This window comes from Bombina bombina, chromosome 9, assembly GCF_027579735.1.
Source record: "Bombina bombina isolate aBomBom1 chromosome 9, aBomBom1.pri, whole genome shotgun sequence".
NCBI classification, from domain to species: Eukaryota; Metazoa; Chordata; class Amphibia; order Anura; family Bombinatoridae; genus Bombina; species Bombina bombina.
The window spans coordinates 223,107,361-223,123,567 of NC_069507.1; the positions used below are offsets into that span (position 1 = coordinate 223,107,361).

At 36.4% G+C, this 16,207-nt stretch overlaps 1 protein-coding gene across 2 annotated transcripts in view; it reads right to left on the bottom strand.

Moving 5' to 3' along the window:
* Window positions 1-16,207, bottom strand: part of DENND10 (DENN domain containing 10) — a 35,535-nt gene that overhangs the window by 18,701 nt on the left and 627 nt on the right. Inside the window, exon 2 of one of the 2 annotated variants that reach the window (XM_053692669.1) lies at window positions 7,338-7,534. The exons of the other annotated variant lie outside the window; for it this stretch is intronic. Within the exon in view, the coding sequence (XP_053548644.1) occupies window positions 7,338-7,534 (197 nt within the window). The remainder of the gene's footprint in view (window positions 1-7,337; window positions 7,535-16,207) is intronic. 2 annotated transcript variants of the gene reach the window in all.

Here is a 16,207-nt window from a genome sequence, read left to right on the forward strand (position 1 = left end):
GTAAAAGTTATTTAAAGGGACACCTTTAGATTTGAAAAAGTTTAGTTATGCAACTCAAGCCCAGATTGGCTCCTCCAAATGAGGAAAGTGGTGGGTTTGGTTTGGCTATTGAAACAATTGCAGCAAACAAGACGTTAATTTGTTTTAAAAATGTTTAGACTTGGGTGATAAAATATTGTATAGCAATACAGCAAAAAAATCTTCTAATTACAAGGTGTTCACTGTCCCTTTAAATAAAAACTAATACAACAGTATCAGCTATAAACTCTAACATCACTGTACATAACAGCCAATAAATATTAGTAGGAAGTACATAACAGCCAATATATATTAGTAGGAAGTACATATCAGCCAATATATATTAGTAGGAAGTACATATCAGCCAATATATATTAGTAGGAAGTACATATCAGCCAATAAATATTAGTAGGAAGTACATATCAGCCAATAAATATTAGTAGGAAGTACATATCAGCCAATAAATATTAGTAGGAAGTACATATCAGCCAATAAATATTAGTAGGAAGTACATATCAGCCAATAAATATTAGTAGGAAGTACATAGCAGCCAATATATATTAGTAGGAAGTACATAACAGCCAATATATATTAGTAGGAAGTACATAACAGCCAATAAATATTAGTAGGAAGTACATAACAGCCAATATATATTAGTAGGAAGTACATAACAGCCAATATATATTAGTAGGAAGTACATATCAGCCAATAAATATTAGTAGGAAGTACATATCAGCCAATAAATATTAGTAGGAAGTACATATCAGCCAATAAATATTAGTAGGAAGTACATATCAGCCAATAAATATTAGTAGGAAGTACATAGCAGCCAATATATATTAGTAGGAAGTACATAGCAGCCAATATATATTAGTAGGAAGTACATAGCAGCCAATATATATTAGTAGGAAGTACATAGCAGCCAATATATATTAGTAGGAAGTACATAACAGCCAATAGATATTAGTAGGAAGTACATAACAGCCAATATATATTAGTAGGAAGTACATAACAGCCAATATATATTAGTAGGAAGTACATAGCCAATTAAACAGCCTTTAATACACTTTGTTTTCAGCTAACCCCCCCCCCCCCCCCAAAAAAAATCAACAACAAAAAAAACAACATTTTGAACAGGGTTAAATGTTTCCCATTCATATGGATAGCTACAAATGTTTGAGTACCATGTCCCTTTACCTTCTGAAAGTTTACTAACAATACTCAGTACTACAGTAATGCCAAGTACCAATATATATACAGGCAGTCCTCGGGTTACAGACATCCGACTTAAGTACAACTCGTACTTACATACAGAGAAAATAGAGCTTTATCAACAATCCTTCTTTCCAGGATAATCCAAAATACTGAAAATCCAATTGTCACAAGGACAGAAAGTGATGTGAAATTTTCTGAACAGGGGCTCAGATAGCAAAACAAACTTTATCCTATGCTATCCAAAACAAAAAAAAATGTTTGGCTAGAGTTTCACCTAAAAAAAGTGCCTGTTCCAACTTACATACAAATTCAACTTAAGAACAAACCTAAAGTCCCTATCTTGTACGTAACCCGGGGACTGCCTGTATTGCTATATAAATAACTATTGCTTAATTTTACATTTGTATCTGGCATATCATACAATTTATCCATCATATGACATATATATAGTATGAGAAATATGGAAGGATAAGAAAATATATATATATAGGATATATATAGTATCTCACAAAAGTGAGTACACCAATCACATTTTTGCAAATATTTTATTATATATCTTTTCATGTGACAACACAGATTACACTTTGCTACAATGTAAAGTAGTGAGTGTACAGCCTGTATAACAGTGTAAATTTGCTGTCCCCTTAAAATAACTCAACACACAGCCATTAATGTCTAAACCGTTGGCAACAAAAGTGAGTACACCCCTAAGTGGAAATGTCCAAATTGGGCCCAAAGTGTCAATATTTTGTGTGCCCACCATTATTTTCCAGTACTGCCTTAACCCTCTTGGGCATGGAGTTCCCCAGGTTGCCACTGGAGTCCTCTTCCACTCCTCCATGACGACATCATGGAGCTGGTGGATGTTAGAGACCTTGTGCTCCCCCACCTTCCATTTGAGGATGCCCCACAGATGCTCAATAGGGTTTAGGTCTGGAGACCTGCTTGGCCAGTCCATCACCTTTACCCCCAGCTTCTTTAGCAAGGCAGTGGTCGTCTTGAAGGTGTGTTTGGAGTCATTATGTTGGAATACTGCCCTGCGGCCCAGTCTCCGAAGGGAGGGGATCATGCTCTGCTTCAGTATGTCACAGTACATGTTGGCATTCATGGTTCCCTCAATGAACCGTAGCTCCCCAGTGCCGGCAGCACTCATGCAGACCCAGACCATGAAACTCCCACCACCCTGCTTGACTGTAGGCAAGACGCACTTGTCTTTGTACTCCTCACCTGGTTGCCACCACACACGCTTCACACCATCGGAACCAAATAAGTTTATCTTGGTCTCATCGGACCACAGGACATGGTTACAGTAATCCATGTCCTTAGTATGCTTGTCTTCAGCAAACTGTTTGCAGGCTTTCTTGTGCATCATCTTTAGAAGAGGCTTCCTTCTAAGAGGATAAAAAAAAATTTCAGATCCTCAGAGAGAGTTCTTTGCCATGAGGTGCCATGCTGAACTTCCAGTGACCAGTATGAGAGAGTGTGAGAGCGATAACACCAAATTGAACACACCTGTTCCCCATTCACACCTGATACCTTGTAACACTAACGAGTCACATGACACCGGGGATGGAAAATGGCTAATTGGGCCCAATTTGGACATTTCCACTTAGGGGTGTACTCACTTTTGTTGCCAACAGTTTAGACATTAATGGCTGTGTGTTGAGTTATTTTGAGGGGACAGCAAATGTACACTGTTATACAGGCTGTACACTCACTACTTTACATTGTAGAAAAATGTAATTTCTTCAGTGTTGTCACATGAAAAGATAAATAAATATTTACAAAATGTGAGGGGTGTACTCACTTTTGTGAGATACTGTGTGATATATATATATATATATATATATATATATATATATATATATATATATATATATATTCTGAAAATGCTTACTTTAAAAAGGACAAGGGCACCCCTCAATCATTTGAAATAACATTAACGATAGCCATAGTGTTCTAATCATTTTCTGAACAAAATATTCCTTCAAATGCACATTTCTCTGTGTGTACAACTGCTAATGCAAGACACTGTGTGCAATTGTGCATGTTTAGTAACAGGATAAGATCTAACTGCATAATAGCCTACGTATATATCATTTTTGCTATTAAGGAAATTAAAGAGCACACCACTTCACAAAACAGTAGAGTCATTATTATTAATTCATTAAAAACACACACACACACATATAAACCAGCTATTATTTTATAGTTTTAATGGACATTCTGGTATAATATGCATTTATTAATAAACATATTGTTGTTTCTGGCCATGTGTTTAATGCATAAAGTTGCACATGCAGGCACAATGCATTGCCACCCCTATGGACATAGCAAGTGAGCCAATCAGGTGCAACATAAGTACATATCGGCCAATCACTGGGTGTGTCCTGCTCAGGAATAGCATGGAAGTGTATTGGAAAAAAAGATTAAACTTCTTGCGCTATAAATCCAACAGCAAGGACCAGCACCAGATGGATACTAGTTCCCTACAAACTAGCAAAAGGAATATTGAAGTGAAAAAACAAGTACTGTGGGCGCCTTAAAGGGCAGGTCAAAAAAAATATATGAGTTGATTATGTCCTAATACATATGAAAAAAATCTTTTAACAAATGATAGGTAAATGATCAAGAAAAAAACAACAGCCAATTGAGATGAATGTTAAAATATAATTTAATTAGACTTTACTAAATGTATTAAAGAGTTGTAAGCGAAATAATTAATACAATGAGATAAATATAAAAAGGCAATACTAAATGTACATAAATAAATGCATAAAAACTTGTTTATATAAAATAAGTGATTCTCTGTAAGTGACCTATCTATGTAGAGAGAAGACCTCTAAAGACACTTCAAAATACTTAGCCTCTGCTGCAGACAGGGTTAAGGAAGCAAAAAAGCAGTACTAATGAGAGAAAACGAATCCTGGTTATTTAAGCAAAATAACAATGAGCTGCAACAATGATGCTCAATTCAATTTCAAAGTTTTAGGATTGGTGTAAAACGGCAATCCTGTGCAAGTTATAGCCGTGAAGAAATAGTACCTTAATTTGTTCAGGAGCTCCAAGTGTTTTTGTAATACAGTGTAGCAGTTATACCGCCAGCATGAAACAGCTCTGGGAACCCTCTGTGTGTGATGGGAAGAAAGCCGCCAAGCTCCTCTCCCCTGCAAATTCTGGAATTCCACCCTCAGCTGTGTGATGTCCGTTTGTTGCTTCAGTGTTTCCTGGAGTACGGTGTCCTTAGTGAGCCACAATAGTGTGAAGAAAATAGTTCCGGCAATGTTTCAGCTCTTAGCAGAGCCTTTGTCAAGCCTGTTACTTTCTTCTAAATGAGCTCCTTTTATAGCTCTGTCTGTAATGTTAATCCAAAGGGGTGGTGTGTTGCAATTAGTGAGATCCTTAATAGCTGAACCACCCATGTATTTAGCATAAACAAGACAAAATATGTATTTTTAAAACCGGATGGTTACTTAGAACTATTTGTATTGGTAAGATACACATATCAAGAAGTGTGGGACTCTTTTTATCTCTAAGAAAAGGGTATATTTAATAGTACCTAATTTTTCAGAAGAGAATAAATGAAAGAGAACCTTAAAGTACCTATAGGTGTAAAAACAAAGTGCAAACTTCAGTGTTCTAATAATAAGGCAGCTTATACTAAAGGCATTCATAATGTGAAATAGAAATATAATAATATAATAACATACATGTATATTGGCTGTTTATTTATATTTAAAAGAGACTTTTATTTATACATACATAAATCCTTATCAACTGAAATATTTACTCACATATTTTGTTTTTACAAGAATTTGGCAAAAATAATTTAATATTAAATTTTGGCTAAAAAAATAAAAAAAATTAAAAAAAAATTAAAGTTGATTTGGGTTGTTTATATTTTCTATGTTAAAAAAAAAAATTCTTATAAAATGATCTCTATAAAAAGTGTATGTATATATATATCTAACTTCTAAAAGCTTTAAGAATAAATATATATCTAAGAATCATAAATTTTTTTATATTATTTGATTAAATTAGGCAGATATATAGAAACAGACTATTATTCTAAAAACCTAGTGGGATACAAATTATTACCTAAGGAAACATGATAGATCCATTTCCAAATTTAGACCATTGGGGATTAGAGTGTTGACATTAAAAATCCACCTTGATTCCAATTGTAAAAGCATTTTTTCCATGTCTCCTCCCCTACTTTTATCCTTCACTTTCGCTATCCCTATGTAATTAAAATATGTGAGATTACCTCCGTTGCATGTCTTAAAGTGTTTTGCAACTGGGAGATCTTGGTTTCTCTCTTTGTCAGCATTTTCAATTGATGATAGATGCTCTCGTATGCGTTCTCTAAGGGGTCTTGTCGACTCTCCTATATATTGACTCCCACATTTACATTGTATTAAATAAACAATATTTTTATCAGTACATCTAATTAGCTCATTAATTTTAAATTGTTTCCCTGTTGATGATGAGGTAAAACAAGTTGTTTTTTGGAAAATCTGCACGATTTACAAAGATTACAGGGATAAAATCCTCTTAAATCATTACCCAACAGGTCTTTATCTGATCTCTTTTTGGAATTACATACAGTGGGTGCTAATATACTCTTTAAATTATTTGTTTTTCTATACACAAAATGGGGGCGGTCAGATAACTGTTCACCTATACGATTATCTTGTTTCAAAATGTGCCAATGTTTGTGGAAGATGTTCTCAAGTAGTTTATGATTTGAATTGTATTTAGTTATATATGGGATTCTTAGATTAGTACATATCCTTGTCTCTTGATTTTGGTTGTAAGAGATCATCTCTATTGACATTCACAGTCTTTTTTCTGATCTCCTCTATTTTATCGCAGTCATACCCTCTTTCTAAAAATTTAATTTTTAAAATTTCAGATTGTTGAATGAAATCCTCATCTTTACTGCAATTTTTCTTTATTCTTAACATTTGGCCTACTGGGATATTAGCCTTCCAATTAGTATGGTGACAGCTTGTAGAATGTATGAAGTTATTGCAGTCAACAGGTTTGAAAAATGTCTTTGTATGTATCTTATTGTTTTCAATCCGGATGTCTAAATCTAAAAATGTGAGATGTTCCTGACTCATTTCCTTAGTGAATCTAATGTTTAGGTTGTTTGAATTCATTCTTTCAAAAATTTTGTTAAATGATGTGTCTGAGCCGTTCCATATTATCAAGACATCGTCTATGTATCTCTTATAGAGGACTAGGTTTGCCCCCACCTCAGCCTCCTTCCAGAATCTAGTTTCCCAGAAGCCCATGAAAAGATTTGCATAGCTGGGGGCAAACCTAGTCCCCATTGCTGTTCCACACAGTTGTTCATAGAAGTATTTTTCAAATAAAAAAATAATTATGTGTTAGGATAAATTTTATTCCCTCCAATATAAATTCTCGTTGTACTGCTCTGATTTCTTTGTCTTCTAGTAGAAAGGACCTAACGGCATTTATGCCATCCTCATGGCTTATACATGTATATAATGAAGTTACATCACAACTGATTAACCACATACCTTCTTCCCATTTAACATTTTTCAATATCTTTAAAACTTCAGTTGAATCTTTTAAGTAGGAGTCTAATGATGTAACGTATTTTTGCAAATAAATGTCTATATACTGGGACATATTGGAAGTGATGGAATCTATCCCTGACACTATTAACATTCATCTCAATTGGCTGTTGTTTTTTTTCTTGATCATTTACCTATCATTTGTTAAAAGATTTTTTTTTTCTTGATCATTTACCTATCATTTGTTAAAAGATTTTTTTCATACGTATTAGGACATAATCAACTCATATTTATATGGACCTGCCCTTTAAGGTGCCCACAGTACTTGTTTTTTCACTTCAATAGCATGGGAGTGTACCAGGTGTGCATGGGTTGAACATAGTCAGAAACTAGCTTTCCTTTAATAATACAATGCTTTACTGAATTAAATAATTGTACTGTTACACTAGAATGTACTTTCAATTATATTGTTATCTTTATGCCATTGGCTGCTCTTCCAGGGGAGGAACTGCTATAGTAAAGAAATACAAAACCATTCTTCAACAAAAAACAACTCACCTTCTCCAAAACGGAGCCACTCTCTACCTGGTTGGAGGCGATATAGAACCATGTTCTTTTGTATTGACCGTATAAAAAAGGGTGCACAGATTCCTTTTCTTCGCGAAGACAACATTTCCGTAGCAGAAGTTCTCTAAACTCTTCTGTAATAGTTGGATAGCACCAAACCCACAAAGTATCTCCATTTGTGTCCTTTTCTGTCAGAAATTTTAAAATTATTCAGAAGCAAATGGCAATATCTTTACTCTTCGATTTTATTTATTCCATGAGCAATCTTACAGTCTGCAAAGAGGTTTAATATTTAATAAAAATATGAGAAATCTTACTCCATTTTCACCTCGTAAAAAAATGCAGGCGTAGTAAGCCTTACGCTGAGTATTGGAGCCCCGTAACTCTCTAAACTGCCTGCAAAATAAAACCTAAACACCTAACGCATGCGCAATGTCTATCTACCTGTCAACCGCAATCCCCCACCGCAATACCTAATAAAGTCTTGTAACCCCTAAACCGGCGCCACCTATATTAAATGTATTACCCCCTAATCTGAACCCCCTACACCGCTGCCACCTATATTATATGTATTACCCCCTAATCTGATCCCCCTACACCCCTGCCAGCTATATTAAATTTAACCCCTAATCTGATCCCCCTACACTGCTGCCACCTATATTATATGTATTACCCCCTAATCTGATCCCCCTACACCGCCGCCACCTATATTAACCCCTAATCTGAGCCCCCTACACCGCCGCCACCTATATTAAATATATTAACCCCTAATCTAATCCCCCTACACCGCCGCCACCTATATTAAATATATTAACCCCTAATCTAATCCCCCTACACCGCCGCCACCTATATTAAATATATTAACCCCTAATCTGAGCCCCTACAATGCCGCCACCTATATTAACTATATTACCCCCTAAACCTAAGTCTAACCCTAACACCCCCTAACTTAATTATTATTTAAATAAATCTAAATAATAATAATATTATTAAATAAATTATTCCTATTTAAAACTAAATACTTAGCTATAAAATAAACCCTAAGATAGCTACAATATAATTAATAATTACATTGTAGCTATTTTAGGGTTTATATTTATTTTACAGGTAACTTTGTATTTATTTTAACTAGGTACAATAGCTATTAAATAGTTAATAACTATTTAATAGCTACCTAGTTAAAATAATTACAAAATTACCTGTAAAATAAATCCTAACCTAAGTTACCATTACACCTAACACTACACTATCAATAAATAAATTAATTAAATAAACTACAATTATCTAAACTAAAATACAATTAAATACACTAAACTATATTACATAAAACAAACACTAAATTACAAAAAATAAAAAAAGGATTACAAGAATTTTAAGCTAATTACACCTAATCTAAGCCCCCTAATAAAATAAAAAAGCCCCCCAAAATAATAAAATTTCCCTAATCTAAATTACAAAAGTAATCAGCTCTATTACCAGCCCTTAAAAGGGCCTTTTGCGGGGCATTGCCCCAAAGTAATCAGCTCTTTTACCTGTAAAAAAAAAAAAAAAAAAAAAAAAAAAAAAGGAACAACCCTCCCCATTACATCCCACCACCCACACACCCCTACTCTAAAACCCACCCGATCCCCCCTTAAAAAAAACCTAAGTCTAACACCCAAGTGCTCCTTACCTGTCCTGAAGACCGGTGGAGAAGGTCCTGTTCCAAGCGGTGAAGTCTTCTTCCAGGCGGCGTCCTCTTCTTCTTCCAGGAACCAGCCGGCGCGGAGCGGAGGAGTTGAAGACCGATGACCACGGAGCTGAAGACCGTCCACTCTGGAGCTGAAGACCGCGGAGCCATGGATGGTGGAGGATCCTCTTCATACGATCTCCGCCGTAAACTGAATAGGAATTCAAGGTGCGCGATTAAAAATGGCGTCCCTTGAATTCCTATTGGCTGATTTGAGCCTTCAAATTAGCCAATCGGATGAGAGCTACTCTAATTCTATTGGCTGATTTGAATAGCCAATAGAATTACAGTAGCTCTTATTCTATTGGCTATTCAAATCAGCAAATAGAATTAGAGTAGCTCTCATCCGATTGGCTGATTTGAATTTGAAGGCTCAAATCAGCCAATAGGAATTCAAGGGACGCCATTTTTAATTGCGTACCTTGAATTCCTATTCAGTGTACGGCGGAGATCGTATGAAGAGGATCCTTCACGCTCCATGGCTCCGCGGTCTTCAGTTCCAGAGTGGACGGTTTTCAGCTCCGCGGTCATCGGTCTTCAACTCCTCCGCTCCGCGCCGGCTGGTTCCTGGAAGAAGAAGAGGTCGCCGCCTGGAAGAAGACTTCACCGCCTGGAACAGGACCTTCTCTGCTGGTCTTCAGGACAGGTAAGGAGCACTTGGGTGTTAGAGTTAGGTTTTTTTTTAAGGGGGGGATCGGGTGGGTTTTAGAGTAGGGGTGTGTGGGTGGTGGGTTGTAATGGGGGGGGGGGTCTTTTTTTACAGGTAAAAGAGCTGATTACTTTGGGGCAATGTCCCGCAAAAGGCCCTTTTAAGGGCTGGTAATAGAGCTAATTACTTTTGTAATTTAGATTAGGGTAGGGAAATTTTATTATTTTGGGGGGCTTTTTTATTTTATTAGGGGCTTAGATTAGATGTAATTAGCTTAAAATTCTTGTAATCTTTTTTATTTTTTGTAATTTAGTGTTTGTTTTTTTGTAATATAGTTTAGTGTATTTAAAGGGCCATTAAACCCAAATTTTCTCTTTAATGATTCAGATAGAGAATACAATTTTAAACAACATTCCAATTTACTTCTATTATATAATTTGCTGCAATCTTTAGCTATCCTTTGTTAAAGAAATAGCAATGCACACTGGTGAGCCAATCACATGAGGCATCTATGTGCAACCACCAATCAGAAGCTACTGAGCCTATCTAGATATGCTTTTCAGAAAAGAATATCAAGATAATGAAGCAAATTAGACAATAGAAGTAAATTAGAAAGTTGTTTAAAATGGTATACTCTATCTGAATCATGAAAGAAAAAATTTAGGTTTAATGTCCCTTTAATTGTATTTTAGTTTAGATAATTGTAGTTTATTGAATTAATTTATTGATAGTGTAGTGTTAGGTGTAATGGTAACTTAGGTTAGGATTTATTTTACAGGTCATTTTGTAATTATTTTAACTAGGTAGCTATTAAATAGTTATTAACTATTTAATAGCTATTGTACCTGGTTAAAATAAATACAAAGTTGCCTGTAAAATAAATATAAATCCTAAAATAGCTATGTAATTATTTACATTACAGCTATGTAATGTAATTATTAATTATATTGTAGCTATCTTAGGGTTTACTAAGTAAACCCTAAGATAGCTACAATATAGGTAAGTATTTAGTTTTAAATGGGAATAATTGAGTTAATAATATTAATATTATTTAGATTTATTTAAATAATAATTAAGTTAGGGGGTGTTAGGGTTAGACTTAGGTTTAGGGGTAATATAGTTAATATAGGTGGCGGCGGGGTAGGGGCTAAGATTATGGATTAATATAGATAATATAGGTGGCGGGGTAGGGGGCTCAGATTAGGGGGTACTATATATAATATAGGTGGCGGCGGTGTAGGGGGGTCAGATTGGGGGGTAATACATATAATATAGGTGGCGGGGTCCGGGTGTGGCGGTTTAGGGGTTAATACATTTATTGTTAGGAGTGAGAGGGGGGATTGCGGATAGAGGGGTATACGTGTCGGGCTATTTTTAAGAGGCGTGTTAGACAGTTATGGGATATTTTATACTTTAGTTCGTTTTTTAGGCGGCGGCAGTTTCTAAAGTGCCTTAAGTCACTGGCGACTCCAGAAATTTGTACTTACGCTTATTTCTGGACATCACTAGTTTGTCTGACTTACGGCACTTTAGCAACTGGCGGCGCTGTATATGTGATAGCCAAATGTGCGAGGTGAAATTACGGGCGCGGTCCGATATACGGCGCAGGTTTCGGCGCAAGCGTGGAAACCTGCGCCGTATATCGGACCGCGCCCCAAGAATCTATGCTAAGAAACCGGACCATTTTTGATTCAGCACCTGGGTTGCGCTTGCCGATTGGTGGTTAAATGTAGCCATTTCATTTCACACCAGGCAGTCCAATGCAGACCCAGAAAATGAAAGCATATTAATCACTAAAGAGGGTTGTTCTTATGGCCTCAATGTTTAAGAGGCAAACTAGGAGGAAACCAGTGGCAGCTTTGAAAGTAAAAGATATAATCTATACAGAACAAGAGCAAATCTCGCAATTATTCCATAGCTTCTACCCTGTTTTATATACATCTCAGTACCCAGATTAAGGAAATATTAAAAAAATTCTTGGATAATGTTACATTTCCTAAGGTTTCAGACTTGGATTGCGAAGCATTGAATCAACCAATAACCGAAAATGAGGTCCACAGAAAAATTAGGTCTATGGTCAGAGGGAAAACTCCAGGTCCAGATAATTTACCTCTTGAGTTCTACCAAATTATGCGGGAAGAAATTGGTCCTGTTCTGACTGATCTTTATAATGCCTACTTTAGAACGAATCACAAAACATCTGGAAGTTTCAAAAGAGCCAATATTATTTTAATTCCTCAGAATAATAAAGATCCCTCAGACATTACCTCATACAGACCTATCTCCCTGCTTGGTCTTGACTATAAAATTTTAATGAAGATCTTGGCCGAAAGGCTGAAGCCAATATTACCAAAAATTGTCCATCAGGACCAGGCAGGGTTTATTATTGGAAGGGCCTCAGAGGTTAAAGGGCCACTGTAAGTAAATATTTTCTATGCCTGTTACTAACTAACTACCCCAAATACGCTTTTTATCAATAGCATTTCATTAACAGATCTCTACCGTATATCAGAAATCTTGTATGCAAATGTAATTGTTTTCCAAACCCACTCCGTGGGTATCCTTTGCTCTGTACCAATCCGCTTACAATACCTAGGTTTCAAAATGGCGCTTTAAACACAAAGTTATTGGTTTAAGTATTTTGAACACGCAGTGCTGAAAATAGTGGGCAGGATAACGTGACATCATCGGCGAATAAAAGATATAACTTTTAGAACGTTATGAAACTTCGTTTTGGAGAAAATATAGGTCAGTAGGTTTTAATTAATGTTTATTAACTTTAATATGTTAGTTGTTTAGCTTAAAAATTATAACAGAAAGTAATCCTTTAATACAAGAAAAATCTTACATGTAATCTGTCGGTATGGAGAGGACCGCTCTGCTCTGCCTGAGGCCTTCCTGCTATCCTTGGATGCAGAGAAGGCCTTCGACAGTGGAGTGGCCCTTCCTGCTGCAGGTCTTGGAGAGGTTTGGGTTCGTAGGGCAATTTAAGGATTTTATTACAAATATTTATTCAGATATTAGAGCTTCTATATTGATTGATTTCTTGACAAGAGGAACCCGACAGGGTTGTCCCATGTCTCCCTTATTGTTTAACTTGATAATAGAGCCTTTGGCTATCAGATTGAGAGAGTTGCTAATTGGAATTAGCATAGGTAAGGTGACATTTAAAACTGCTTTATTTGCGGATGATCTTTTGTTATTTGTAGCTAATCCAAGGAACCTGATTGATGAGATTGTAAACCTTTTGGATCAGTACAGCACAGTTTCAGGTTATAAAACTAACTTTACAAAATCCAAAATTCTTTGGCTAAAAGAAAATCCTGGGGAGTCTCAGCCTTACCAATTTATAGAAACTAAAACACTGGACTATTTGGGGTTAAAAATCTCTGCCAATACAGTAAATTGGTATAGGGACAACATTTTACCAATTTTGGGGGATAGTAGAGATAAGCTGAAAACTTGGGCAACATTCCCAGTTTGTTTCCTTAACAGGTAAAGTAGCCCTTTTTAAAATCTTTATTATTCCGAAAATTCTCTATTCATTGAGTATGCTTCCTTTTCTGATCTATGGCGCTTTAACCAATCACTGAGGTATTTCTTATGGAGTGGGAGGAAGGCAAGAATTAAACTCGCTAAGTTATATCAACCATATTGTAAAGGAGGGATGGCCCTACCTAATCTAGAATGGTATAACCACGCTTCTATCTTGCGTTTACCTGTGGACTGGCTGTTACGGTCTTTTATATACTCGGATGAGTCCTTAGAAAATCAGGTTTGCTCTCCGTTCTCTTTGAATTTTGTTATCTTCGAGTCAAATAAAGATTTGGGGGGAAATATATCTGAGCATCCCTTATATAGGGACATATTATGGGTCTGGAGAAATTTATCTAAGCATCTGGGAATAGCGCTAAATATTTCTTAATGGTTACCGATAAGGGGAAATGGAAAGATGGTTGCCATCTAAAGCGCTGGTTGTGAGAGATTTCTATGACCATACGTCTGATAAATTATATACTTTTGACAAATTTAAAAAAAAAATCCCAGCAGTACAAAGAAAACATATTTTATTTTTTTCAGATAAAAAGTTATATTCCTAGTTTAATAAGGAATGTCCCTCAAATATGGGTGGACCACCCCCTTATTGACTCTATAAAAACAGGGAAGGGGTCATTGTCCTTAATTTATAAATTTCTTCTGTCTATAGAAGAAACCTCTTCAATACTGGATCTAATGTCTTACTGGACAAAAATGGCAGATCTAGTGGACTTAGATAAAGTATTGTTGAAAAGTCTAAAAAAAACTCAGACTTTTTTCCTCATCATACTATAGAGAAACACAATTTAGAGTGGTGCATAAGGACTACTTAACTCCACATAGAGTTGCTAAATGGAACAAAAAGGTGTCTAATGTCTGCCCTAAATGTCTTCAGGATCCAAATTTAGGTCATCTGATGTGGGATTGTCCCAAGTTGAAGCAGTTCTGGGCAAGGATGGAATATTTTCTTTCTAACATAGTTAAAGGGAAGGTACAATTGGAAAGGGAATCTGTCCTCATATTTCTTGGGATAGAAATGTTAATTTTGTACTCACGGTAATAATTGTTAGGACACTTATTTTCAAGAATTGGGTTACCCACAAAATACCCTCTATTGTGGAAGTATGAAGACTGTTACTAGACTCAGTGATTAAGGCAGCTTATGGGGCCCATTTATCAAAGGGCTTGCGGACCTGATCCGACACTGCGGATCAGGTCCGCAAGACCTCGCTAAATGCGGAGAGCAATACGCTCTCCGCATTTAACATTGCACCAGCAGCTCACAAGAGTGTCAATCAACCCGATCGTATTCGATCGGGTTGATTTCCGGCGATTCCTGTCTGAGCAGGCGGACAGGGTTATGAAGCAGCGGTCTTTAGACCGCTGCTTCATAAGTTGTGTTTCTGGTCTTTCTGAAGACTCGCCAGAAACACGGCCCTTCAAGCTCCGTACGGAGCTTGATAAATGGGCCTGATTGAATCCAAGTTAGATGGGGTAAGAGGGTATTCCTTTTGTAAGATCTGGAAGGACTTTGTGTGCTCTCAGGGTAGGGATGTTATAGCTTATATAGAACAAATTGCCAATATAAAATTGAATTGGGGGAGAGAGGATGGGAGAGATTCTCTTTTTTTCTTCTTCTCTTTATGATTAAGGATAACTAGGGAATTAGAATAGTTTGTTGGAAATGGTAAAAAGGAGATGAAAGGACTAATTATGGGTTAGACTAAATGAGTGGAGTACCACAAATGGAGAACATTGGTACCAAAGAAGAGAGGAAAAATGGATAATGCAAAATTGCATTATAGTTGGGCTATGCAAATACAAAATATGGAGTTTACAGAGAATATAAAATCTGCAGGGTCATCTGCCACTTTGCAATACAGGAGTTCAATACAAGTAGAGAAAGAGCAAACACTTTCTAAAAGAAAGAGAAAAAAAAGGGGGCCTAGCGCAGTGTTTCAAAACTGCAGCCCTCAAGTATCCCCAACAGGCCATGTTTTCATTGTAGCTGAACTAGAGCACAGGTAACATAATCAGCTGATAGGTGAGAGCTGGTTAGTAAACATGATTACTGATCAGCTGATTATTTCACCTGTGTTCAGCTGTAATGAAAACCTGACCTTTTTGGGGGTACTTGAGTACCACGGATGAGAAACGCTGGTCTACAGAGATAACAAGCATAAGAAAGAATACTCCACCAGAGACAAAAACCTGCAATGTAGAACACACTCAACCACAGGGGCAAGATACATACATGTGAAATGTAATGGTAAACGCATAGGTTATAGAAGTCACAGAGAACCTAAGGTCACAATGCGGCATACTGCAATAAAGTGAACCAATCATATTTGCAGAACGTGGATTTAGGTTACCAAGACAGATGTATGACGCAGTTTCTGAATAAAGTAGTAGGACAATGATAACAAAAATGATATAGAGAATGGGCAGTGTGTACAGAGATGGTAGAATAATGCAGACTAGTTGTTCAACTGTACAAATAAAATTGATTGATGTAACTTCAGAGTATGAGTGAAGATGCGCAAGAATTGTTTAATGGTGGTGTGTGATGATGGGTCAACTACTCTAGCCCTAAAACATTACTTTGGGTTATGCAGGTTTGTTGTCAGCAACATGTTTGTACTGGGAGGTCTCAGATGACATCTCAGCATACGAAAGTTCTCTGTCTAAGGGTAAAACTATGGCAAACTTGCAGCTTTATACTATGCAGGCTATCACAGGGAATGCCACCCCCATGGCAATATTCTAGGAGCAAAAAAAAAAAAAGTATATGGCCACAGGAATGTCAAGACAGCATTGCCATAGAGAGGGGAGGTACTTCTGTTATATGGCAGAGAGCGCATCCAAGGGGGTAGCCCAAGCCTTAACCCTAACTCAAATCATTTATGTGATTGAGATTTCTGGCTGTGTCACCAGGACATCATGATT